Source organism: Barbatula barbatula (assembly GCF_947034865.1).
Source record: "Barbatula barbatula genome assembly, chromosome: 9".
NCBI classification, from domain to species: domain Eukaryota; kingdom Metazoa; phylum Chordata; class Actinopteri; order Cypriniformes; family Nemacheilidae; genus Barbatula; species Barbatula barbatula.
In genome coordinates this window covers 183,591-208,189 of record NC_136772.1, presented here as the reverse complement: position 1 = coordinate 208,189, position 24,599 = coordinate 183,591, and the positions used below count along the sequence as shown (strand labels likewise).

General features: G+C 43.3%; 3 protein-coding genes across 4 annotated transcripts; 2 read left to right on the top strand and 1 right to left on the bottom strand.

Moving 5' to 3' along the window:
• Positions 1 to 713: 713 nt before the first annotated feature.
• Positions 714 to 4,868, bottom strand: pdcl3 (phosducin-like 3). The gene is made up of 6 exons (XM_079464145.1): positions 3,406 to 4,868; positions 2,791 to 2,914; positions 2,621 to 2,711; positions 2,282 to 2,425; positions 1,797 to 2,005; positions 714 to 1,508 (listed from the first exon to the last, which is right to left on the bottom strand). Exons 1-6 carry the CDS (start codon positions 3,490 to 3,492, stop codon positions 1,366 to 1,368), a joined length of 798 nt encoding a protein of 265 aa, XP_079320271.1. The 5' UTR covers positions 3,493 to 4,868; the 3' UTR covers positions 714 to 1,365.
• On the top strand, positions 4,849 to 18,037 carry tbc1d8 (TBC1 domain family member 8). Its single transcript, XM_079464135.1, has 20 exons — positions 4,849 to 5,078; positions 7,005 to 7,115; positions 7,193 to 7,311; positions 7,399 to 7,627; positions 7,931 to 8,171; positions 9,924 to 10,131; positions 10,451 to 10,648; positions 10,729 to 10,878; positions 11,160 to 11,310; positions 11,469 to 11,683; positions 11,785 to 11,902; positions 13,480 to 13,765; positions 13,880 to 13,973; positions 14,074 to 14,172; positions 14,272 to 14,340; positions 14,431 to 14,665; positions 14,774 to 14,839; positions 15,177 to 15,263; positions 15,345 to 15,442; positions 16,064 to 18,037. The coding sequence occupies exons 1-20, from the start codon at positions 4,952 to 4,954 to the stop codon at positions 16,436 to 16,438; spliced, it is 3,276 nt and encodes a 1,091-aa protein (XP_079320261.1). The 5' UTR covers positions 4,849 to 4,951; the 3' UTR covers positions 16,439 to 18,037.
• A 960-nt stretch (positions 18,038 to 18,997) lies between these two features.
• On the top strand, positions 18,998 to 24,475 carry cnot11 (CCR4-NOT transcription complex, subunit 11). 2 transcript variants are annotated; one of them, XM_079464142.1, is made up of 8 exons: positions 18,998 to 19,375; positions 21,723 to 22,069; positions 22,166 to 22,330; positions 22,603 to 22,755; positions 22,841 to 23,043; positions 23,389 to 23,591; positions 23,667 to 23,763; positions 23,986 to 24,475. In XM_079464142.1, exons 1-8 carry the CDS (start codon positions 19,242 to 19,244, stop codon positions 24,181 to 24,183), a joined length of 1,500 nt encoding a protein of 499 aa, XP_079320268.1. In that variant the 5' UTR covers positions 18,998 to 19,241; the 3' UTR covers positions 24,184 to 24,475. The 2 variants fall into 2 exon arrangements, with proteins under 2 accessions (XP_079320268.1, XP_079320269.1); XM_079464143.1 differs by lacking the exon at positions 18,998 to 19,375 and adding an exon at positions 19,439 to 20,219 and having other exon boundaries at positions 23,986 to 24,458.
• Positions 24,476 to 24,599: the final 124 nt, after the last annotated feature.

Here is a 24,599-nt window from a genome sequence, read left to right as displayed (position 1 = left end):
TGAGTTTATTGTGTGATCTGGAGTGGAGAGATCAGAAGCAGGTAAACCAGTGTTTCTACACATACAGTACATTATAACGTGTTCATCTGAAGAACATGTGTGTGTGTGTTTTCACAGGAGCGGATTCACAATGTTTTCAAGAGGGTAAGTCTTCTTTCTGTTCAGAAACCCCACAAACACTTGTTTTTATGGTCAGTATTGCTACTATCTGCTATTAACCGTAAAGCTGCTCTCTCCTCTCCTCCTGTTCTCAGTTTCTGTTTCATTATTCTAAAGCACAGAATTCAGTTGGATCAGTAGACAGACAGGTATCCGTCTCTTCATTTATTTGATCTCGTTTACTGTATATTATGAATCTTTCCAACTACGTCTGAATATATTTATCTGGTGAAACTCTTTGTTTTCAGTCTCATTCGGTTCACCCGCTGATGCGTCTCTCCCCGAAAATGTCTCTGCGTAGAAAAAAACTACAGGTTTCATTCATCCTGACACTGCATGCTGACTTAAATATGATACACAGAAAACTTCTACACTAGTACTGTGACCAGCTTTGAGTAATGTGTGTGTTTGTTTTAGAGAAGCTGAAGAATGAATGCAGACCATCCAGAAGATTCACTTAAGGTGTGCACACACACGTTATACGTATATATGTTCATCTGTTGACTTTGAATCATGTATTTTCTAGTCTATCTGATGTAATATGTTAATTCTGAGCACAAGAAGATGGAAGTTATACACTACAGACACTTTTCAGACTTGTAGATGTTTGCGGTGGCTGTGGGAATATGATATGAGTGATAGAGGTTTTCTCTCCACAGTTCTGCACTGATCTGGAAGAATTAAGATGCCGTGTTACAGCTTCATTAGTCTTTCTGTCAAATAAATAAATTTCAATCTTTAAATTAAGCCGGACACTTCAGGTTGTGTTTTACAGCTGTCACTAGAGCCACAACTTACACACACACAAGATTAAATATAAGTCATATTTGATATTCATGTATTTAATCTGCTTTATATAATAACTGGTGACAAGCATCGAAGTGACAAAATGTTGTATTAATATTATTTTAAGTCATACATAAAAAAATTGCATTTCTGAAAAAAAGTCATTTTAATGACAGTTTGTTTCAAATGTTTTGAGGCACTGGCCTCATCCAGAGTCACCGTCAGAAAGAGAGCATTCGTCTCTTTAATATGGCACAGTTTTATACACATTTCAAACAAGGTTGCGTTCATCATTCAGCAGCAGCGTGACAGCGGTGGGGCTGATAAGACACTCTATAGGTCCTCTCACATCACTTCAGCATCAAAGCTGTTCTGTGTCAGACTCCAGCAGGCCTGCTGATGATGTCAGTGTTCAGATCTTCAGTCTTCATCAGAGTCTTCCTCACTGTGCTTCGGTGCGGAGCAGCGAATGGACGTCATCAGCTGATCCTGGATCTGTTTTCTGGGATTTTCCTCCAGGTCAGTCTTGACAGCACCCGTCTCTGATAAACGCCACTCCAGCTCTGACATGATACAACAACATTTAATGATTTATACGACTTAAAACAATTCATTTGGACTTCAATCTTAACACAAAAAACAAGCTTTTAAGATCACTCAAAGCTCCTGTATAACTACAGAAACTTGGTGACAGGTTGTGTTTCATTAAAATGTATTATTTGATCAATTATTAAGAGCATACGGTTTTAATTCTGATGCATCTGTTATAGTGAAGAGGGCATTCCTTGTCAAATAAAGAGATGGAATTAAAGGCAAGTTTGAAAAAGAAACCGCAATAAAATGCTACGTACCGTCACACTTCAGGTTCATTCCTCCAAACACAAGTGGGCCGATGAACTGGCCCTTCATTTCTCCCTCATAATACACAAACAGTGTGGGCAGGTTCCGGTCGGGGTAGTTGGGAATGCAGGTGGAGGAGATAGACTTAAGGAACTTTGTTTGAGGAAACTTGCAGGCCAGTACTGACAGATGCTGGTTTATCAGTGTGCACAGAGGGATTCTGATGGACACAAACAAGTGTTATTAGTCAAAAACAACAACACGCATGCACAGAGATCAACCTGTGTGCTTCAGTACATGCAAAAACAATCTGATGTGCAAAGCTGTCTTTAATCTTATGTTGATAAAAACAATTACATTCAAAAGACTTTTGAAGCCCCGTACATATAATAAAACTACAAATGGAAAATAACTGGCATATTAAGTGTAGTTATGATTTTTGATTGTGACTGATCCCCATATAAATATTAAACTTGATAAGGTAAATGCTTCTCACCCTGGTTTGTAGAGATGCAGGATCACCCAGATTCCCTCGCCAGCTTTATTCACCTCTTTTATATAATCCTGACCGGAGATCTCATTCACTTCTCCAAAGGCATTCTTTATCTGGTTAACTTTCCACTCTGCAAGTCTCTTCTGTCTGTGAGAGAGTGTTTCAGTTTTACAGAAATTCTAACCAAAATGTTTGACAAATATAAATACGGAGCTCTTTCACCAAAACTGTAATAGCTATTGAATCTCTGTGTTAACACATGATTGAAACTGACTCAAACAGACATATGCCACAGTGAATTTGATCAATAATACCCGTGTGCGCATAAATAAACTGACTGACCTGTACATCTCTATGGCCATCTCATCCTCTTCATTAAACTCATCTTCATTCTCTTCAAGTTCCTCAAGAGTCATGTCCTCGTAGGTCTTCACTGGAAATGAACACTTTTATTGCAAACGCTAGAAGAATATTCTGCTCCACACACGTTTATAGACGGCTGTGTATCTTACCAACAGACATTTGTTGACAGAGCTGCTCCTCTTCTTCATTGTCTTCATCTTTTGGGGTTTCTTTAGGGGGGAGAATGCCCTTCTTCCGCAGGATGTCATTCCACTCTGTATCTGCGTTTGGGTCCTACAATAAAAGATCACATCATCAACCAGAGCCAGTCGAGTTCTCCACAAGCCTTTCTGCATTTCTTTCATTCATCGAGCCTGCTCGTTATATTTCCTGAACTTTGAATGAAAGAGTTTGTGTCCAATCATATAATAACACGGACAGAGCAGATTTTAAACCACACAAACAATAACGGAGCCACAGCCATAGACAGAATTAAACAGAAACACACATATTCGACATTTAAATGTTCAAGAAGATACTTTTATATTCCCCGTTTTCAATGGCCGTTCGACTCTTGTGGTGGTCAGCAGTACAAGAACAAGATCATCGCTAAAGTTTTTATAAATCGAGCTTTATTCTCAAATCAGCATCGGACCAACTGCTCGGGCACATCAAGCATCTGTCACAGTAACCACACACGAACCCATTTCATCAGACCTCCGATCATTCCTAAACCATTAAAACACGATTAGAAGTGAAGTGACCGAGTGTTGAACAACACAAACCTGCATCTTGACGCCGAAGTTCGTCCTGCTGTGTGAAGCGCACCTCGACTGACTCTCTGCACCGGAAACTGAAGGAGCGCACCGCATTTCCCTCCGGCCGTACACAAGCGACACATCTTACACGCGAAAGCCCATAATAACCTGTTGATCACTAACTCGACTGCGCGTTTGAAGGAAAATCATTGAGACGAGAGAACCAGGATTCAAAAGACGTATACGAATTTTACATTCTTCGGAAAAGATGAGCGCCGGAAGATAATAGCTGTTGCACCGACTTCCGCCTTGATTCACAATGTCCATATAGGGTGCTGGACGCGATGTCCAGACAGAGCTGTCAATCAATGACGCATTCATTCATTTATGGGCACTTTATTCGTTATCTTTAAAATTATAGTAAAAATGTGGGCTCGTTCTTTTAATTTGCGTTTATTATTTACTGTCCATTCGATGATTCAGCCTTTATATATTCTATTGAGCATTAATAATAATAGCCACATTACATGTAATAAAAATAAGAACAAATAAATCATTAACATCCATTAAAAGTGCTGTTAGTGAAATAGAGACTACACATCACTCGAGAACGCGCGCAGGATGATTGACAGGAGAGAGTGGCTGTGGCGGAGATCGCATACTTCCAGTAGGCGACAATGAGTATGAGTCATGAATAGTATGTACGAAACCTCAGTATGCAAAGCGAGAAATACCCGGATGATCTAATACTTCCGCTGAGATTCGCGAGTGTGGATCGGATGGACACTTATCTATCCCATGATGCAACGGGAGCTGAGCAACTCCAAGTAAATCAAAGTAATTCAAATAAATAAATAAAGCGGAAAACTTTAAGGTGGACGTCCGTTTATATATAAGTGCCAATCAATGAATGTCTCGTGACTACATGATGTTTTTATCAACACTCACGTGTAGGTGCTTTTTAATACGTCATAGTTCAAAGAGCATACAAGTCACATGACCATAAAACACGGCGGACGCAGGATGTCCGAAATGTGTTCATACTACGCCCACTCATACTATATAGAACGCACTTTTTTACGTATTCAAATTCAGTACGCACGGTCACAGTATGCGATATCAGACGCAGCCAGTGTTTCTGAAGTGTTCTGATTGGCTAAAGGGGCGGCTCTTTCATTGGCTGTCAATCAGAGCGAGACAGGTATGATTGTCTGTCATACCGTTAAAATCACTTAATTGACATCAATATGACGAAAGGCCTTGAGTCTCTAGCACAGACATTTAATCAGATCACCTTTATCTGCAACAAAAGTATGAAATAATAATAACAACGATAAAGCAGAAGTAACCGCTGTCTGCTCGTCCTACTGAGAGAAGTGAGGGAGTGACGGTGAAATGAAAGTTCCTCGCCGGATCCTCGAGCAGGAAAAGCGGAAGTAAACATCACCATACAGCTGCTGCTGCTGCTGCGGGCGCGTGAGAGTGAGTGAGACGAGCTGCTGTTATGGGCGGAATATAATCATGTGAACGCGCACGAGCGGCTCAGTGAAGGTGTGTGCGCGCGCGCGTGAGGATGTGGGTCACTCCTGAAGAGGTCGTGTTGAAAAACGCGCTGAAACTTTGGGTGACGGACAGAACCAACGAGTATTTCCTCCTGCAGCACCGGAGAGGACACGGAGAGACCGGAGGAAAGATCACAGGTGAGACAAAACTCTGTACACAAACATCCTGTTTCTCTTCTTTTGTCTCAGCTGGACACGTTCAGTCCGCTTCTATAAGATCATTCTGTCTATACATACTGTAAAGAAAAGTTCAGTGTTTGTTTGGCTCATCTGATTGATTTCAGCCTGTTTCTGTAGAGGAGATCTTTGACTTCAGAGCATGTTCTGGTGTTATTATGGCGTAATAAGATGCTGTCAGTTCATTTACAGAAGTTCTTGTGCAGCTCAGCACGTGTCTGATCCTGAAGATATACGCTTCATATACAGTATCATTCACTTGTTTGCTTGAGGTCATGATTCATGAATGCGGTGTCATTTTAATATACTTTAATACCTGAGATCTCCTCTGGCCGTCAGCATGTGTTTATCTTAACATTACTCTCACTGGAGTGCAGTGCAGTGTGTTAAATCACTGGAACACATGGCTTTGACTGACGTGTTTTACACAGATGACATCATCATTATAAGGTGGTTTTATAAAGCTTCTGTTTAGATGTGAGCAGTACAGGCTCATGAGACCCCGAGGACAACTCAACATTTGTGTTCCAAACATCAGATTCCATATTGATTTCTCTTCTACTCTTTCTATTTTCTGTTGTGTCGGACAAAGAGCCAAAAGAGCAAACATCTCTCTCCACATGCTCACGAGAACTCAAGTACACTTCTTCAAGACTGCAGAATGAGAGTTGTGTATTCTTCTTCGTTGTATGTCAACAAGCGACTCCCAAGACGTCCTGCTGATGCTTAAATGAGAACATCATTCATCTCTCCTGAGAAACATCTGAGCGATAAACCTCAGCATCATGTTCTGCTCGGATCAGTTTCATTTGCTGTTTCTCATTATTCCAAACCTTGTGACGTCTCAATTTCACTTTTCACTGAGGACTTTTATTTTCAACGGTGACCTTTGATTCATGAATCAAACCTGCAGTGAAGAGTGTAGTTACTGAGGTATTGAATTACTCATCACATGATAGTGTGAACAATGCAAACACAACACTATTGGTTATAAATGAGGATGTGTCTTCTTCAACAGTCAGTGCTGGTCCTTGATTCTGATTGGCTGAGCCGAGTTCTAACCCTTATAAAATAAAGCAGTAGGCCTCTCGAAGCGGTGGGTTAAAGTGCATTTATAACCGCTATAAGGGCATTGTGACACGACGTGAAGCGGAGTGATGAACGTTTTTTCCATATGCAAGGTTTTTATAAAGTAAAGTAAATAAAATGATATTTAGGCTATGTGGTGCGGTCGGCCGTTATAAATCGGGCTATTTTATAACCATGCATATGGAATAACGGTTTAAACCCAGTAAAGCAGTGTGTTACAGTGCAGTATATAACAGCTGAGAGAGGTTTATTGACTCTTGGCTGTTATAAAATGTGCCATAACACGCTGCTTCTTGGGGGTTTATTGATTAATTCTACACAGATGTACGGAGAGTTCAGAAATAATTCTTCATATAAATAACAAACTGTTTCTCTGATTGTCGGAGGAGTTCTTTAGGATTATGGGTAATCAGTTTTTTTCCTGTGAAATGTATATGTTTTTTTATATATTCATCATGACCCGTTCATCTTGAGGATGTGTTTCTTTATGATGTTTTCTGTTCTCTCTATTATTCATTGTGAAAGTAGCTGTGAACATCTTCGATCATGACTAAACACATCTATTTTGAGTTTGTTCCCTCATTTAGACAAAATAAGTTTTTCCATCTCTGCATTAATAACATGTGTTAATGATGCTGGCAGCTGATTTTCTGTCTGATATTCTAATGCAGAGATTCATTTCTAACAGGGATCTCCAACCCTGATCCTGGAGAGCGAACGAATACAAGATTGCTTTTTTATATTTGATAATGAAATCTTATTTTCTCAGCTCTTTATATGATGTGATGTGTGTTGTAGGTTTGCTGGTGGGAGCGTTGGACACTGTGTTGGACTCAAATGCGCGTGTGGCTCCGTTCCGGCTGGTTCTACATGTGCCGGGGTGTCAGGTCAGCTGGGTCATAGCCAGTGGTGAGATCTCCTCTCGTGTCGGTCACACTCATCTCAAAGACACAAGGATGTTGTGTAGTCACTGTGTGTGTTTGCAGGAGTGACTCTAGAGGAGGTGCAGAAACACTGGAAATGGCTGGAGCACAACATACTGCCGTACATGTCTGTGTTTGAGAATAAAGAAGATGCAGCCAGTTTTGTTCAAGGCAAAGTGAAGGTGTGACCCCATCATACACATCACACACATCACACACACACACGCTTCAGACAAGAATATAATGTGTGTGTGTGTGTGCGCGCACAGGGTTTAATCGCAGAGGAGGTTTTGGGCGGTCAGGCAGCGAGGGAAGATGACCCAGCGAGGTTCCGTGAGGATCTGTCTCGGTTCGAGCAGCGTTTTGGTTTGCCTCAGCGAGAGAAGCTGGTGACACATTACTCATGCTGCTGCTGGAAGGGTCGTGTGCCTCGACAGGGCTCGCTCTACCTCACCACCAATCACATCGCTTTCTATTCATTCCTGCTCGGCAAAGAGGGTGACAGCTTTTACACCTTACAGCACCTGCTCGTATCTGAAGCCTGACTGTGATATTTGTCCTCTGTCTGATGATCTTAAACACACACACATCAGTTTCCTCACATCTTCTTTCATTAAATGATTTTCTTTAAAGTTAAGATTGCATTGATCAGCACTGACACATATTCAGTCTTCTGGAGAATCTATTCAAAGTGTTAGTGTAAAGTCCAACCAATTCATGTATGAGCGATTCCATTCATGCCTTCGTAAGCAATAATCCAGCAACATTCAAACTATTGGTGATGTCATTTATTATTATTAGTGAAGCTGTTGGTTCCCTGGGCGGAGGTCACTCGTCTGGAGCGTGTGTCCGTGGGTCTGCTGACAGACGTGATCCGTGTTCACACGCGACAGAAGCAGAGGGATTTCTCCCTGTTTCTCAATGTTGATGAGGTGATGAAGGTCATGTGTCAGCTGGCTGATATCGCCCTGTGTAGACTGCTGGACAGCGGAGGTCTTACTCTCGACCAATCGCTGCAGGACCCCGCCAACATCACCAAGAGGTCAACATTTACATCATTTCAACACATTATGTTCAAATAAACACCTCCATTCGGCCAATCAGGAGCTGTGTTTGAGTCTTACATCACAATGCCTCCAAAGATTATGGAGATTTCTGTTACAGGACCCCCGTGTGTGTGTGTGTTACAGAACCTTCTTGTGTGTGTGTGTGTGTGTGTTACAGAACCTTCTTGTGTGTGTGTGCGTGTTACAGAACCTTCTTGTGTGTGTGTGTGTGTGTGTGTGTGTGTGTGTGTGTTACAGAACCTTCTTGTGTGTGTGTGCGTGTTACAGAACCTTCTTGTGTGTGTGTGTGTGTGTGTGTTACAGAACCTTCTTGTGTGTGTGTGCGTGTTACAGAACCTTCTTGTGTGTGTGTGCGTGTTACAGAACCTTCTTGTGTGTGTGTGTGTGTGTGTGTTACAGAACCTTCTTGTGTGTGTGTGTGTGTTACAGAACCTTCTTGTGTGTGTGTGTGTGTGTGTGTTACAGAACCTTCTTGTGTGTGTGTGTGTGTGTGTGTGTGTTACAGAACCTTCTTGTGTGTGTGTGTGTGTGTTACAGAACCTTCTTGTGTGTGTGTGTGTGTGTGTTACAGAACCTTCTTGTGTGTGTGTGTGTGTGTGTTACAGAACCTTCTTGTGTGTGTGTGTGTGTGTTACAGAACCTTCTTGTGTGTGTGTGTGTGTGTTACAGAACCTTCTTGTGTGTGTGTGTGTGTGTGTGTGTGTGTTACAGAACCTTCTTGTGTGTGTGTGTGTGTGTGTTACAGAACCTTCTTGTGTGTGTGTGTGTGTTACAGAACCTTCTTGTGTGTGTGTGCGTGTGTGTGTATTACAGAACCTTCTTGTGTGTGTGTGTGTGTGTGTGTGTTACAGAACCTTCTTGTGTGTGTGTGTGTGTGTTACAGAACCTTCTTGTGTGTGTGTGTGTGTGTGTGTTACAGAACCTTCTTGTGTGTGTGTGTGTGTGTTACAGAACCTTCTTGTGTGTGTGTGTTACAGAACCTTCTTGTGTGTGTGTGTGTGTGTGTGTTACAGAACCTTCTTGTGTGTGTGTGTGTGTGTGTGTTACAGAACCTTCTTGTGTGTGTGTGTGTGTGTGTTACAGAACCTTCTTGTGTGTGTGTGTGTGTGTTACAGAACCTTCTTGTGTGTGTGTGTTACAGAACCTTCTTGTGTGTGTGTGTGTGTGTGTGTTACAGAACCTTCTTGTGTGTGTGTGTGTGTGTGTGTTACAGAACCTTCTTGTGTGTGTGTGTGTGTGTGTTACAGAACCTTCTTGTGTGTGCGTGTGTGTGTGTTACAGAACCTTCTTGTGTGTGTGTGTGTGTGTGTGTTACAGAACCTTCTTGTGTGTGTTTGCGTGTTACAGAACCTTCTTGTGTGTGTGTGTGTGTGTGTGTGTGTGTGTTACAGAACCCACATGCTTGTGTGTGTGTGTGTGTGTTACAGAACCTTCTTGTGTGTGTGTGTGTGTTACAGAACCTTCTTGTGTGTGTGTGTTACACGACCCTCATGTTTGTTTTGTGTGTTTGTTTATTTTTATCTGTGTGTGTGAAAAGCAGCATGTGTGCATTTATAGCGTGGCTGCAAGTTTCATTTCCACATTAGATATCAGTGTTTATTATATTCACATTCATCTCACAGAAGGGTTTGCGTGATGATTTGGTTCAGGGGTTAGGTGTCTGTTGTAAAAAATCATAATCATTATCACTATGTGAAACATGAAAACACAAGGTGTGTGTTTGACAGGTTGTTGGAAGAACAGGCTCTCATGGGCTACGTGCTGTCTCTCTTTGGCTTGCCGCGGGCTGAGCGTCTTCAGGAAGTGATGTCATGCTCGGTTTGGACTCCTCATGCCCGCTGTCACACGGCGGGTACTCTCTATACCACAGACGGCTATTTGTGCTTCAGCAGTCGTGAGGAGAGCCAGTGTACACTCATCATACCACTAACAGAGGTACAAACACAATTATACATCATTTAAAGAAACGGTACACCACATCAAAACAGCATGTTTGGCTGAGTCAAATGTAGTTTCGGGCATAAGCTTTCCGGTAGCTCAGTGGTTAGAGCAGGTGATCACACAGACTCAAATACAAATGTATAGTATCATGCAGTGTACGTTGCTTTGGATAAAAGCATCTGCCAAATGCATTCATGTAAATAAGAGTACACGATTCATCTTGAGTATATAATGCTGTATAATGACTCTTCTGAAGTTCTATGACAGTGAAAACAGATGATTATTCACTGGTCATCATCATGTCTGTGCGTAGATACTGTCCATTGAGAAAGCAGACAGCACCAGCGCTCTGCCCAACCCGGTGATCATCAGCCTACGGTGCAAGCGTGCCTTCCAGCTCATAGACCTGCAGAGACGTGATGAGTTAGTGGAGAGTCTGCGTGAGCGACTGCGAGATCTACACTGGAAACAGGCCGTCATCTGCGGACACGAGCAGCGCAAGAAATCCACGGTACAAGTCTCACACACAAACACACGTTCAGACGGCATCATTTACACAAGTACAAACTCCTTCTGTTTACTGCTGTCTAGATATCCACCACACCGTACTACACTTTCTGCTACGACACCGTCCAATCAGATGAAGAGGACACTAACATCATCTCAGATAAAGCTCTGCGTCACTTGGTCCTCTCTGATACATTTCATCCCAGCCAATCAGATTCTGCCGATGAGACACACGTGAGTACACAGACAACATCAGACGTGTGAATATGACACAGTCATTCTGGTTTGTGTTTCTCATCTTTAATTCAAATTGAACTGAAAGCCTTTCTGAAAATAAAAGCCAGCGATTTATCTTTTAAATTAATATGTCATCTTGACATGATCACACAGTCTTTCTCTGCAGGACTTTATAACATTTATAGATCTGTATCTTTGGAAATTGTGGGGGAATTTTAGGTTTAATTCCATTCGTGCAAAATATCATTTCTGTCATGAGAGGTTTTTATCTTCTTCAGAACTCTGAGCGTGTGAAGGAGCGTTTATGGGAAGATCATTTTGTTGAGTTTGGTCGAGGTGTGCACATGTTCCGCACGGATAAAATCCAGAAGCTGGTGGCGATGGGCATCCCGGAGTCTCTGAGAGGAGAACTGTGGCTCAGTTTCTCAGGTGATGACAGCTGAAGAAATTCACTTCTGTATTCTATTTCTGTCAAAGCCTGTGAGTCTTTCACTTCTTCTTCTGTGGCTGTGTGTAAGATTTTCATCTGAAGACTTGACACAAACACTTCTCATCAGACATCTGTCTTCTCTCTGTTTGATGGACAGACGCGTGTTCGTCGCTGGCCGCCCATCACAATTATTACTCAGATCTGCTGGAGAAGTGCCGGGGTCAGAGTAACGTCGCCACAGAGGAGATCGAGCGAGATCTTCATCGGTCACTGCCTGAACATCCAGCCTTCCAGAACAACACGGGAATATCTGCTCTCCGTAGGGTCCTCACGGCCTACGCTTACAGAAACCCCACCATCGGTTACTGTCAGGTGACTGAATACTGTCACACACATCATCTGCATCATGATAAAACACATGTGTTGAGTGTGCTTCATCATGTGTGATTCATGTTTGTGTTGTGCGTCAACAGTCCATGAACATATTAGCATCTGTGATGCTCTTGTACACCAAAGAAGAGGAAGCTTTCTGGCTGCTGGCCACAGTATGTGAGAGGATGTTACCAGACTACTTCAACCGCAGAGTCATCGGTGAGAGAGAGAAAGATTGCAAATCCTTTGGCAATACAAATGTACCAATGTCATGCCAATGAAGCACACTTCAAACTGAGAGAGAAAGAGAAGTGTCCAAGTTATTAATCAAAATAAAATGTTGTTTAGTGTAGTGCATCTCGGGAAACTATGAAGTTAACCACGGTAAGATATAATGTAAGATATAATGTATAATTAACGGTGATTAACCATACCTATCTTCTACACTTTAACTGATGCGGCAGAATCAATAGCGACAACTAAATACACTCGTCCAGCGGGTGATCAGGAGATCGTAAATTAAATGAATATCACCTCCTAGGAAAGCAACTCTTACTGTAATACAGTACCACTTCAGTCTTATAACGAAATCAAGCAGTTTCAAGTGATGATTACGATGATCAATAAACACAGAAACAATTCTAGCGTGGCATACAAATTGGGGTTTATTGACTACGAAACAAAGGGGAAATAAACAAACTAACTAAACAATAATGAACACTTAGACAAACACACATGAAACGTAAAAGCAGTAAAGAATGAAAGTAATAGACAAATCAAGAGTGGCAGTATTACATCAGCAATTCACATCTGCATAAACCATCAAGGACAATCTCCTTCATGGGGCAAACAGCTATTTATAAATAGACCAAATACTTGCATTGGCTTTTAGATGTGCTGGGACATGTTCTGGTTTGCGCTGATGGAAGTCCTGATGCGTTTAAAGCGAGCGGTGAGTCCGTTGGATTCTCCCTTAGAACCAGATTGGCTGACGAAGGAAGTACGAACTTAGCCGAAGCAAACTGCCGAAAAAGGGCTGTCTCCAGGGAGGAGATGGGTCTCGAGATATTGAAGGAATAGCAACGAGCGCATTTTCTTCCGTGCACAGATGTTTTAACCCTGAGGGCGTCACGCCCCTCCAGAGTGGGCGATCCAATGTAGTGAGCTGATTTTTTGAGCGGTAAATGTTCCCTTTGTCCGGCTCACTAGCTCATTTGCATTTATGGTCACCTGGAAGACACATTCGGGACCCCCCGAGAATGCCTTTGAAGCTCGGGGAGAGTGTCGGAATGTCCCCTGTTCAGTCCAGATAGGTGATAGCTCGGCCATTTATGTTTTACGATCCCATGTGTTGGCCTTTTGGTCCGACCAGACTCTACATTAGTTTGGGTTTGTGTGATGTAGTGGCAGAATACATTATACCGTTTGTACAGTATAAACATCATTATAACCGTGTATAAAAACAAACCTGTGTCTGGAACAGCCCCTATGCCCTTATTCCCTATTCCCTACATTAGCTTGCTAATATCGTCCACTCGAAGAAGCCAATGAAAAGCAGTGGGTAAATCTAGACCATCAATGAATCGGAAGTGCTGCGGGTGCCATCTTCAGCCTGATCCTCATAAGAGAGTGTACATCGGTTGTTATTGCCACGTATCATGGGATTGAATGAGTGCACTTAATCTGTTCCACAATGAATTCGTCCCCTCACTGCATAAGGGTATAGGGGGGTATATATTGCGGACATGAGGATGGTGCCCCAGTTTGTGAATGATGTCACTTCCTGTGTGTCTCAGGTGCACAGGTGGATCAGTCAGTGTTTGAAGAGTTGATTCAGGAGCGTTTACCCGATCTTGCTGAACAAATTCCTGATGTGTCGTGGCTGGCATCCGTCTCTCTCACGTGGTTCCTCACACTGTTCCTGAGCGTCCTGCCGTTCCGCAGCGCTCTGTGTGTCCTCGACTGCTTCTTCTGTCACGGCATCAGATCCATCTTTCAGATTTCACTGGCGGTGCTGGAGGCAAACGCAGCTGAGCTGTGCACGTGTACAGATGATGGTCAAGCTCTCATGATACTCAACAGGTGATCCGTCCGTCACTTTAATCATAAACATTCATGAATGTCAAACATGTGTGATATCTGACAGTTTGTGGTGATGTCGTGGCACTGATGGATCTTTATGTTGTGTTTGTGCAGTTTTCTCGAGCAGGTGACACATGCGGACGACACGCGTGCGTGTGCTAATACTCGACACGTCAACATCACCACCCTGATCACCGATGCGTACGAGGTGTGTGTGTCCTACAGGCTCTTGAGATGCTGAAGTGATGTTGTGTTCCTGAAAGATCTCAATGACGTCTCCTCAAACTCTCCTTTGTGTCTCTTGACAGAAGTTTGGATGTCTTGCAGTGAAGCATGTGGAGATGTTGAGATGCAGACATCGTATTCAGGTTCTTCAGGCTCATGAAGACACCACCAAAGACAACACCGTGAGACCATCATCTCTCTCTCTCTCTCTCTCTCTCTCTCTCTCTCTCTCTGTGTGCAGGCACTGAATGTGTTTGTCTGTGTTTCTCACGTCTCTGCAGCTGCGATTGGTCAATCCAGATGTGTCGCTCTCACAGGAACACCTGTCTGACCTCTACGACCTCTTTAAAGTGCGTCACAGCCTCTTTTAAAACAGTGTCAGATACACGACAGCACTGGTGCAGGATGTGACGTCACGTGATGTGTTTGTGTTTGTGTAGACGGAACATTTCATCAGTCTGTACTGGGGCGACGCTTCGGGATGTTCAGCGGTCTCTGTCAACAGCTCTTCTGAGCGTTATTTGGTGGATCGTGTTCAGTTTAAGAGTCTGTATGAGGTGCTGTCGCCGTGGCTCTGCGGGACACACACAGATACTATCGCCCAGCGCACGTTCACACTGCTGGATCACAACCAACACAATCACATCAACTTCTCTCACTTCATACAGTGGATGGGTACGTGTGTGTGTGTGTGACACTTCTGTCATTATTCACTCGTGAAGCTCATTGGCTGTCATTAGTCAACAGTTGTGTAAAAGTATGATGTATACTCTCTCTCTCTAGACATCCTGTACTGTGAGGAGCTGAATGAGAAGATCAGACTTCTGTATCGACTGCACACTCCTCCAGGTTCAGTCATCACTCATCAATAAGTGGTCAAGATCTAAGAGTACAGCATGTTTGTCAAGTGCTCTGATTGGTCAAGTTGAGCCAGTCTTTTGTGATTGGTCCATCGCTTAGAGTGTGTGTTGAGATGTCCCACCCATTAGCCTATCCGTGTTCCATATTCATGTTGTCACTAACCCATGAAAAAGTTCATTGTGGTCTCAATGGGCCATTTAAAAAAGTGATTTCTGTTCAAGAAAATGTCTTCCTGTTCTGTGAGCTTTGAGTTTTTACTAATGTTTAACTAAAGAAGATTAAAGAAGTGAATTTCCATCAGACCTCCGAATTCTCTTCTCCGCAGCTCTGACAGAACATGAAGAAGACTCATCGCCGCTGAAGAGTCCCATACTGTCCACCTCCAGACCTCTATATGTCAACCTGCCCAACGGTATCTACAGCTTCATATCATACTCATGAAACACACACACACACACACTGATACATGAACGTGTGTGTTGTGTTGATAAAGGTGAGATGGGGACTTATGAAGAACAACTACAGCAGATGCTTCAGGATCTCAGCAGTGCACAGAAGAAAGACCAGAAGATTCTTCCTCACATGAATCAGGTGCACAATTACAATACAGCTCCCATCATGCACCTGAACCCTACAGTATGATTGGCTGCTTGTTGTTTTGATGTGGTATCTAAAGAGCATGTATTACTGGCCACAAGCGTTTACAGGCCTTTCTAACTCATGTGTTCGTGTAGCTCAGCTGGTGGATCGTTGTGTTATTATAGCACACACATACTGGTTCATTTACATTTTTCATTTGTTGTATGCATTTGGCAGATACTTTTATCCAAAGTGACCTACATAGCATTGAACTATACATTGTATCTGAGGATGTGCAATCCCCAGAGATGGAACCCATGACCTTTGGCGTTGCTAGTGTCATGATCTAACCACTGAGCTACAGGAAAGCCTGAGTTAGAGATAGTGTGGGTATTGTGATGGTCCCGCGGAGGGAGGTGAGGTTAGTTATTGAAAGCCAGCCTGGTTAGTTATCTCCACGTGCTCCTCCTGGACTTTCTTAATAAAACATCATTTAAACGTGTAGATTGAACGTACTGTGAATCACTTTGATAAAAGCGTCTGGGGGCTTTTCTTTCAGTCAGTAAATGAGTTGTGCTTTTCTCTGCATGTTTGTTGTGTGTAATTCTCTGTTGTCATGTTGTGTTTTACCAGCGGGAGTTTATCCAGTTTTGTAAGACGCTCTACAGCATGTTTCAGGGCGACCCTGATGAAGCTGAACTCTTCCAGGCCATTGGGATGGTGGCAAGTCTCGTGCTGCAGATCGGTGAGGCGCGACACCGCAGCCGTCCGTCAACGGGTCAGGATGAGGAGACGGAACACGCTCACTCTTCTGTGCCTGGTGGAGAGTCGGAATGTGATTGGTCGGTGAGTTTCGAACAGATTCTGGCCTCATTGCTGACCGAGCAGGTGCTGGTGAACTTCTTAGACCGGCCTGTGGACCTGAGCGTTAAAATTGCAAGCGCAAAGATGCGTCAGTATCACGAGCGGGCGGGACTGCTAGTGATCCAGCACGCAGCCGTCAGCTGATCATCTGTCAGACGTCATGAAGAAAAGTGCCTTGATCCTGATACAGCATCAGCGGAGCATCAATACTGCTTCTGTCTCAGAGGATTCTGGGTGAGCTGGACTCCCCATCACTCATCTCCGAGTCACGTTTCAGCTTGAAGTCTCATTAGGCTTGTTTGAATTCATGCGACGCTGCAAGGGCTGACGACATCACTTTACAACGAGAGCGATTCAAGGCGTTTGGTGCAGTCGGCTCTCTCGTGGTAATGTGATGTCATCCCGCCTGTCGGTTCTTGCGGTACTGCATAAAGTACAACACACCTCATATAAACCGAATCAGCTGAGCCAAATCTCAACCTTATGTCTGTTTTTTTTAAATATATAATTCTGTCATCTTTGATACTGTGATCTATTTCTACTCATCAATGATCAGCATTATTTTTACAGCACTTAAGCTTTTAACAATTGTTATGAATCAGTATTCATGTGGATTTATAGTCTTATTTACGGAGTCAGCAGAAACTTTTGAAATAACTCGATCACATCTGATTTATTGATGATAAATGACTAAGTGTGTGTGAGAGGGTTCACTTCTCATATCAGAGTCTGAATGATTCACTGCAGACATTAGCCTGTGAGAATCAGAATACATCATGTTTTATTTCTATGTAATGTACATGAATATAAATGGAGGCATGTTTTGAATGTATGATCACACTGGACACATTAGATCTCTCATCATCATGTGAAACATCTCCAGAAGCTCTGCAGTCTCTTGATCACCAATGAACCTCTACGTCCGTCTACTTTGTCTTCAAGTTTTTTCTGACACCAATTAAATCATTTATGTTTTAAAGAATGTGTGCTGTCCTGACCATCATACTGTGATTTCAAATTCAAAGTGAACTGTGGACTAGAGCTGCACGATAACATTGTTTAATATTGAGATGACGATATGTCTTGTGTTAAATATTCATATGTGAATGTTAGCTATACTGTTCCCATGTCTTAGTGCTTTAACAGGTTCTCTGTGAACCTAAACATTGAATAGCCTATTCCCACTGAATAAAGTATATAGTATACTACAGTATTTTTATGTGGACAAAAATATTACTTAGAGATGCACCAGGGCTCCAGACAAAGGATCCATAGGCTACTATGGAGAATAAAACAGGCGCCAAATAGTTTAAGAGCCACATAACATGAACTTGAAACTACTTTTAGGTTTCCTGTTGTATGTACATCTTCATAGGTTTTGCTCACATAAAGTTTGTTTTTCCTCATAAGCGAGTACATACGGAATCTGCAGACTTTTCATGTTAATTCTGCACAAAAATCTGGGGAAATTCTGTGTAATAATATCATACGTATTAACATTTGTCCACAAATATAATTGTGTGTAAATTTGTTGAAATAGTCTTAAACGCTGCCTGTCTATACTGTTGATAGCAGATTTGGTTCTGCTTTTTAAAGAGACAGAGAAGCTTTTTTATTGATTGATGCTGTTTAAACTCTGAGACCAAATTTGCACTCTGAATTCATTTGAATCAAAAGAACATTTTTCCTCATGTTCACAACTCAATGTAAAGATAACTTCAAATAAAACGTAAGATAATTAGCATTTCGTTTGTTCTCGCTTTGAAATGATCCAGTGGTGTCTCAAGTAATATACAGACAAATGACGTCCCCTGAACTTCTCTGTGGTTCATTTAGTTTTCTCAAATATCACATCGTTCGTCCTCAGACTAAATCTGTCACAGCAAACACGATTAATCATCATGATGGGCTTGTGTTTGTATATTTGTCAATAACGCCGTGCTGAAGTTTCTTGAGGAGATCTGTGGGCTCTTCTTCCACGCTGCCTTATTGGGCCCTGGTGCGGGTAATAGCATGAACGCGCCAACCGTGTCTCCAGTGCTAATCGTGATGGGACAAATGTTTATTACACACGCTTATTGCATGTAATGAACTGTTTTGCCTTATTCATCGTGTCAGGCTGTCTGTTGCGATGTGTTCATATCACGATGACGATGAAAATCCAATGTATCATTCAGCCCTACTGTGGAAGTGTAACAGATGTTCTCAAGCATCAGCAAGGTTTTGAAGAGACCTTCACACGCTGTTATTCTCTACACGTTTACTTACAACAACAATCACCGCATAAACATGTTCGCTTTGATTACACATCGACAATTCTCAAATAAATCAATCCACAACAAAATTCCTTTTATGTTTTTATTTCAATGGCCATGAGAAACTTAATTTTCATCCACATTTACAGTCTGAAGACCTGCAGAGGGAGAGAGAGAGAGAGAGAGAGAGAGATTGGTATCTCAGACACAATGTTTGATAAACTCTTCACAACAAAGTGAAGTACACAGCCGTCTATAAGATCCTCGTGAGTACAGTGAAGCGAAGGGATAGAATGATAAATCTGACCTTTGTAGGTGGTGACGGGGACGTATGTGACCAGTGTGTACAGCTTGTTTGGGGAATCTTCATCTTCATTACGTTTCCTGGAGAGACGCACACGCATGCGGTACGGCACGTTCCTGAAAAACACAACATGCTGTCAAGAGTGAAGAAAGAGCCCAGCAGTGTGATGAGACGCAAACACAATCCCTCACCTGATCCCTTTAGCCCACACAGCCTTGTTGAGACGAGTATCGATGCGGACGTCTGGTGTGCCCATCTCCTTTACGGCAAACTTACGGATCTCCTTCAGCGCACGAGGAGCTCTCCTCTTGAAGGACCTGAAGGAGAACACACTCATTGAGAGGTCGCTCACAAACATCTGTGTGACGTTCAGGGTCTCAGGAAGGAGATGAACTCACATGCCGTGGATGCGTTTGTGGATGTTGATGGTGTACTCGCGTGTCACCACCTCATTGATGGCCGAGCGACCCTTCTTCTTCTCACCCTTCTTCAGAGGAGCCATCTGCACACACACACACACAGGTATGAGTTCACCTGATCATCTCACAACACGACACTTAACGCGATAGTCCTCACAGAAGACACGAAGAGCTCGTGATTTGAGTTCATGAGAAAAGCTTCAGGAGGAAACGTTCCGGTTCAGCTTCGACACAACACACATCGTGAACGGATTTAACTCTTATTAAAAGTGATATTGAACAAAGAGCCTCACGGGTTTAGTCGTGTAATCACTGAACTCGGAAGACGCTTAAACTAACTTCACATCTGCGTCACAGACGCGTCAAAAAGCGCGTGAATAATGGATGATATATCACTTCACTCATATGAGACATTAAACATCACGTTCAGCGATTAATCGCGCGGATGATTGTAGATTCATAACTGATATTAGCAGGTCCGGTACTCACTCTGTAAGATCTGTAAGGGAAAGGAAGGTGCGATGGATTGTGGGTAACATTCAAAGCAGAAAGCGATTCACTTCCGGGTCCCGCGACCTCTACGTATTTTGTTTCAAATAAAATAAAAAGAATAATTCAGTGTTAAATTATATGGTTTGGATGAGGGAAACACGCTTTTATTGATCAAACAGTGAGTTATCTGTGAGTAAAGAACTTTAAGAGCTTGTGTAGTGGTTTTGTTTCGAACTACAAAAGTGCATTCGACGCACAGGAAGTGTTGCGCCGGAAGTGTACATGTGAAGCTCTTCGACGCGACAGTTTTGAACGGAAGATTCAGATATTACAGCAGAAATAATTCAATTACTAAAGTATAAACGCGTGTAAGATCGCAGAGAAGCGGCGCGTCAGTGCGGGACATGATGGCGCGTTAACGCGTCTGTGTTTGTTGATAAATGAACTCGACTGAGGTAAATGTCACTCACACACACACACACACACACACACACACACACCGACCATTCCGCTACATATACAGCACTTATAGAAATGTTCGGTTTATACCTGTAGGCTCTGGGATCTGACACGTTAGGAAACCTGGAGGTAAACAAATCCTGTGACGTGCTGTGAGCTCGAGCGCGTAATGGCTTTTCATTGGCCTTTCAATAGCAGATCCAGTGTTCAGATCTCCAGTGTTCAGTGTTCAGATCTCCAGTGTTCAGTGTTCAGATCTCCAGTGTTCAGTGTTCAGATCTCCAGTGTTCAGTGTTCAGATCTCCAGTGTTCAGTGTTCAGATCTCCAGTGTTCAGTGTTCAGATCTCCAGTGTTCAGTGTTCAGATCTCCAGTGTTCAGTGTTCAGATCTTCAGTGTTCAGTGTTCAGATCTCCAGTGTTCAGTGTTCAGATCTCCAGTGTTCAGATCTCCAGTGTCCAGTGTTCAGATCTCCAGTGTCCAGTGTTCAGATCTCCAGTGTTCAGTGTTCAGATCTCCAGTGTTCAGTGTTCAGATCTCCAGTGTTCAGTGTTCAGATCTCCAGTGTTCAGTGTTCAGATCTCCAGTGTTCAGATCTCCAGTGTTCAGTGTTCAGATCTTCAGTGTTCAGTGTTCAGATCTCCAGTGTTCATATCTCCAGTGTTCAGTGTTCAGATCTCCAGTGTTCAGTGTTCAGATCTCCAGTGTTCAGATCTCCAGTGTTCAGTGTTCAGATCTCCAGTGTTCAGACCTCCAGTGTTCAGATCTCCAGTGTTCAGTGTTCAGATCTCCAGTGTTCAGATCTCCAGTGTTCAGATCTCCAGTGTTCAGATCTCCAGTGTTCAGTGTTCAGATCTCCAGTGTTCAGTGTTCAGATCTCCAGTGTCCAGTGTTCAGATCTCCAGTGTTCAGATCTCCAGTGTTCAGTGTTCAGATCTCCAGTGTTCAGTGTTCAGATCTCCAGTGTTCAGTGTTCAGATCTCCAGTGTTCAGATCTCCAGTGTTCAGATCTCCAGTGTTCAGATCTCCAGTGTTCAGATCTCCAGTGTTCAGATCTCCAGTGTTCAGTGTTCAGATCTCCAGTGTTCAGTGTTCAGATCTCCAGTGTCCAGTGTTCAGATCTCCAGTGTTCAGTGTTCAGATCTCCAGTGTTCAGTGTTCAGATCTCCAGTGTTCAGTGTTCAGATCTCCAGTGTTCAGTGTTCAGATCTCCAGTGTTCAGTGTTCAGATCTCCGGTGTTCAGTGTTCAGATCTCCGGTGTCCAGTGTTCAGATCTCCGGTGTTCAGTGTTCAGATCTCCAGTGTTCAGTGTTCAGATCTCCAGTGTCCAGTGTTCAGATCTCCAGTGTTCAGTGTTCAGATCTCCAGTGTCCAGTGTTCAGATCTCCAGTGTTCAGTGTTCAGATCTCCAGTGTCCAGTGTTCAGATCTCCAGTGTTCAGATCTCCAGTGTTCAGATCTGCAGTGTTTATTCTAATCCAGTGTTTGTTTGTTTTCTAGTGTAGTGGTCCAGTCTGACAGAGGAATCATGACTCTGGCTCCTAAGGAGCTGTCTAACCTGCTGGGCATCATGTCTGAAGACGCCTGCAGTAACAGCTTCGAGCAGCTCTCCACTGCCTTCCATCACTGTTTCGGTAAAGCCGAGCACTTCCGGGTGGGTTCGGTTCTAGTGATGTTGCTGCAGCAGCCCGACCTCCTGCCCAGCGCTCCTCAGCGGCTCACTGCGCTTTATCTGCTGTGGGAGATGTACCGCACCGAGCCGCTGGCCGCAAACCCCTTCGCCGCTGTGTTCGCACACCTGCTGAACCCATCGCCCGCGGGAGAGGAGCCGGAGAACCCACTCTCAGGTACACGCACCTGAACACACGGAACAACCTCTCAGATACCAGAAGACAGGTGTGCACGAGGTGTTTCTGAAGATCGCACATTCTGAATGTTTGCAGGTTTTCTTCCGCCCATCACGCTCCCTGAGAAGTTCTTTCTGTCACAGCTGATGCTCGCCCCGCCAAGAGAGCTCTTCAAGAAGACCCCCAGGCAGGTGTCCAGCATGGACGTGGGCTCCACGCCGCAGCCCGTGGACATCAGTGGACTTCAGTTGGCTCTCGCTGGTATTTTCATAAAAATCATCATCATCATCATCGTATTCATGAGAGAATTTGAGCAAGCACATGTGTTCTTCATTATAGTTTGTAGTTTTGAACGTAAGCCGAACGGCATTTGTGTTGTGTTGAGTACGAGTGGCGATAAAGTGATACATTTCCCATCATTCTCTGTGGCTGCAGATACATAAAGATACATCAGTCACTGAATGCATCTCGTGCATGTGTAAAATCACACGTCACGATGGTGACAGACGGATTCTTTCTCTCTTTTCGTTCAGAGCGTCAGTCTGAACTGCCCACTCAGAGTAAAGCCAGTTTTCCCAGCCTGCTTAGCGATCCCGACCCAGACTCTTCCAACTCGGGCTTTGACAGCTCAGTGGCCAATCAAATCACAGAGTCACTGGTGACCGGGCCACGGCCTCCTCTTGAGAGTAAGTGCAGTTGTTCGATTAAAATCATGTCTGCTTTGTTTGGTTGTGTTGATCCGGTCTAAAAGCCCCCGTGTGTCTGTCATAGGTCACTTTCGTCCGGAGTTCATCCGTCCCGCTCCGCCTCTGCTGGTGTGTGAGGACGAACTGGCCTGGCTCAACCCGTGTGAACCAGACCACCGGGTTCAGTGGGACCGCTCCATGTGTGTGCGCAACGGCACTGGAGTGGAAATCAAGCGTGTCATGGCCAAAGCCTTCAAGAGCCCTTTATCAGCCGCACAGCAGACTCAGGTGACATGACCACACCGCAATCACAACGCCAGCTCAGTTTCTTATGTTTTCAAACCAGAATCTCAAGTCAGTCAATGCTCAGCTCATATTCTGCCCCAAAATACTACTGATGCTTAATATTATAATGAAGAAAACAAGATATTCCTTCAATTGTAAAGCATTTGCATCATTAACAGTTGTCACTGTATCACAGTCATGCAAATGACCAGAGAATAATGAGAAGGATTTAAAAAGTTTGTGGAGAAATGAACCGTAATGAATTTCACAACACAAGTGTCTTATTTCTGTAGATTTTCTCAAGTGAAAGATTAGTAAACGAGATCTCTCTGTTCTTTCTCTCAACAGCTGCTGGGTGAGTTGGAGAAAGACCCAAAGCTGGTTTATCATATTGGACTGACACCAGTCAAACTGCCAGACCTGGTGGAGAATAATCCTCTGGTGGCCATTGAGATGCTTCTGAAGCTCATGTCCTCCAGTCAGATCACAGAATATTTCTCTGTTCTGGTCAACATGGACATGTCTCTACACTCTATGGAGGTGGTCAACAGGTATGACATCAGAATTGAATCACCAGAATGAGTCGTATGAAGTGTTTGCACTGTATTCATGTTTGTTTGCTGTAGATTAACCACAGCTGTGGATCTTCCTCCTGAATTCATTCATCTGTACATCTCCAACTGCATCTCCACATGTGAACAGATTAAAGACAAATACATGCAGGTACACACGCTGAATAAAATGACACTAAGGCAAAGTATATTGACTTGAATTATGAGCAGTTCTTTTTTCACATGCAGTCAGTGAAGTCCAGCACGTGTTCATCAGTTATTCTTAATATATATGTATATCTATATAATGTGTGGTTTAGGACACACAGTCGTTTAGCTCATTGCTCCTTTTCTCTTGATATCCCCTGATTTTTTCTCTCTCTCTGTCTCTCAGAATCGTTTGGTGCGTCTGGTGTGTGTGTTTCTTCAGTCTCTCATCAGGAATAAGATCATTAATGTTCAGGATCTGTTCATCGAGGTTCAGGCTTTCTGCATAGAGTTCAGTCGCATTCGTGAAGCCGCCGGTCTCTTCCGTTTGCTCAAGACTCTTGATAACGGAGAGACACCCGCTGAGAGCAAGACAGTCAAGTGATTCACTGATTCTCTGAACTCAAGCACAGACCATAAGAACACCGAGCTTCATTCTCTAGTGTGTGACAGTGAGATCTGTCTGAAAACCCTAACACATGGATATTATTTCATCTGTTCATTCTCATCTTAGTCTTCTTCATTCTTCTGTTAGGCATGAGCTGAAGCTCCGAATCAATTTCTTTTGTACTTGTGAAAAGATTCTCAACATTTGTGTTTGTTTGAAGTTGCCGTAATGTTCTGGTAATAAAGTGATGGACTTCAAACATCGTGTTCTGGAAGTTTCTCATGATTTCAGACGTTCACTTCCGTTTTATTCTAACTGCACTTTTCACTCTTCTCACTGTTACAAAGTCACAGGGTTTTGTTGTAAAAGTGTCAAAACAATTTGAAAAAGGTCCTTCAGATTATCAACTGGGT

What these genes read in the sequence shown, in the direction of transcription:
- pdcl3 (XM_079464145.1), bottom strand. Translation starts at nt 3,492, where the DNA reads ATGCGGTGCGCTCCTTCAGTTTCCGGTGCAGAGAGTCAGTCGAGGTGC. An exon ending in ACTTCGGCGTCAAGATGCAG is followed by an intron (nt 2,915 to 3,405) that starts GTTTGTGTTGTT and finishes CTTTTATTGTAG; the next exon opens with GACCCAAACGCAGATACAGA. An exon ending in CTGTCAACAAATGTCTGTTG is followed by an intron (nt 2,712 to 2,790) that starts GTAAGATACACA and finishes GTTCATTTCCAG; the next exon opens with TGAAGACCTACGAGGACATG.
- tbc1d8 (XM_079464135.1), top strand. Translation starts at nt 4,952, where the DNA reads ATGTGGGTCACTCCTGAAGAGGTCGTGTTGAAAAACGCGCTGAAACTT. An exon ending in ACTGTGGCTCAGTTTCTCAG is followed by an intron (nt 11,311 to 11,468) that starts GTGATGACAGCT and finishes TTTGATGGACAG; the next exon opens with ACGCGTGTTCGTCGCTGGCC. An exon ending in GCTCTCATGATACTCAACAG is followed by an intron (nt 13,766 to 13,879) that starts GTGATCCGTCCG and finishes GTGTTTGTGCAG; the next exon opens with TTTTCTCGAGCAGGTGACAC.
- cnot11 (XM_079464142.1), top strand. Translation starts at nt 19,242, where the DNA reads ATGAACTCACATGCCGTGGATGCGTTTGTGGATGTTGATGGTGTACTC. An exon ending in ACTTCAGTTGGCTCTCGCTG is followed by an intron (nt 22,331 to 22,602) that starts GTATTTTCATAA and finishes CTTTTCGTTCAG; the next exon opens with AGCGTCAGTCTGAACTGCCC. An exon ending in TTAAAGACAAATACATGCAG is followed by an intron (nt 23,764 to 23,985) that starts GTACACACGCTG and finishes TCTGTCTCTCAG; the next exon opens with AATCGTTTGGTGCGTCTGGT.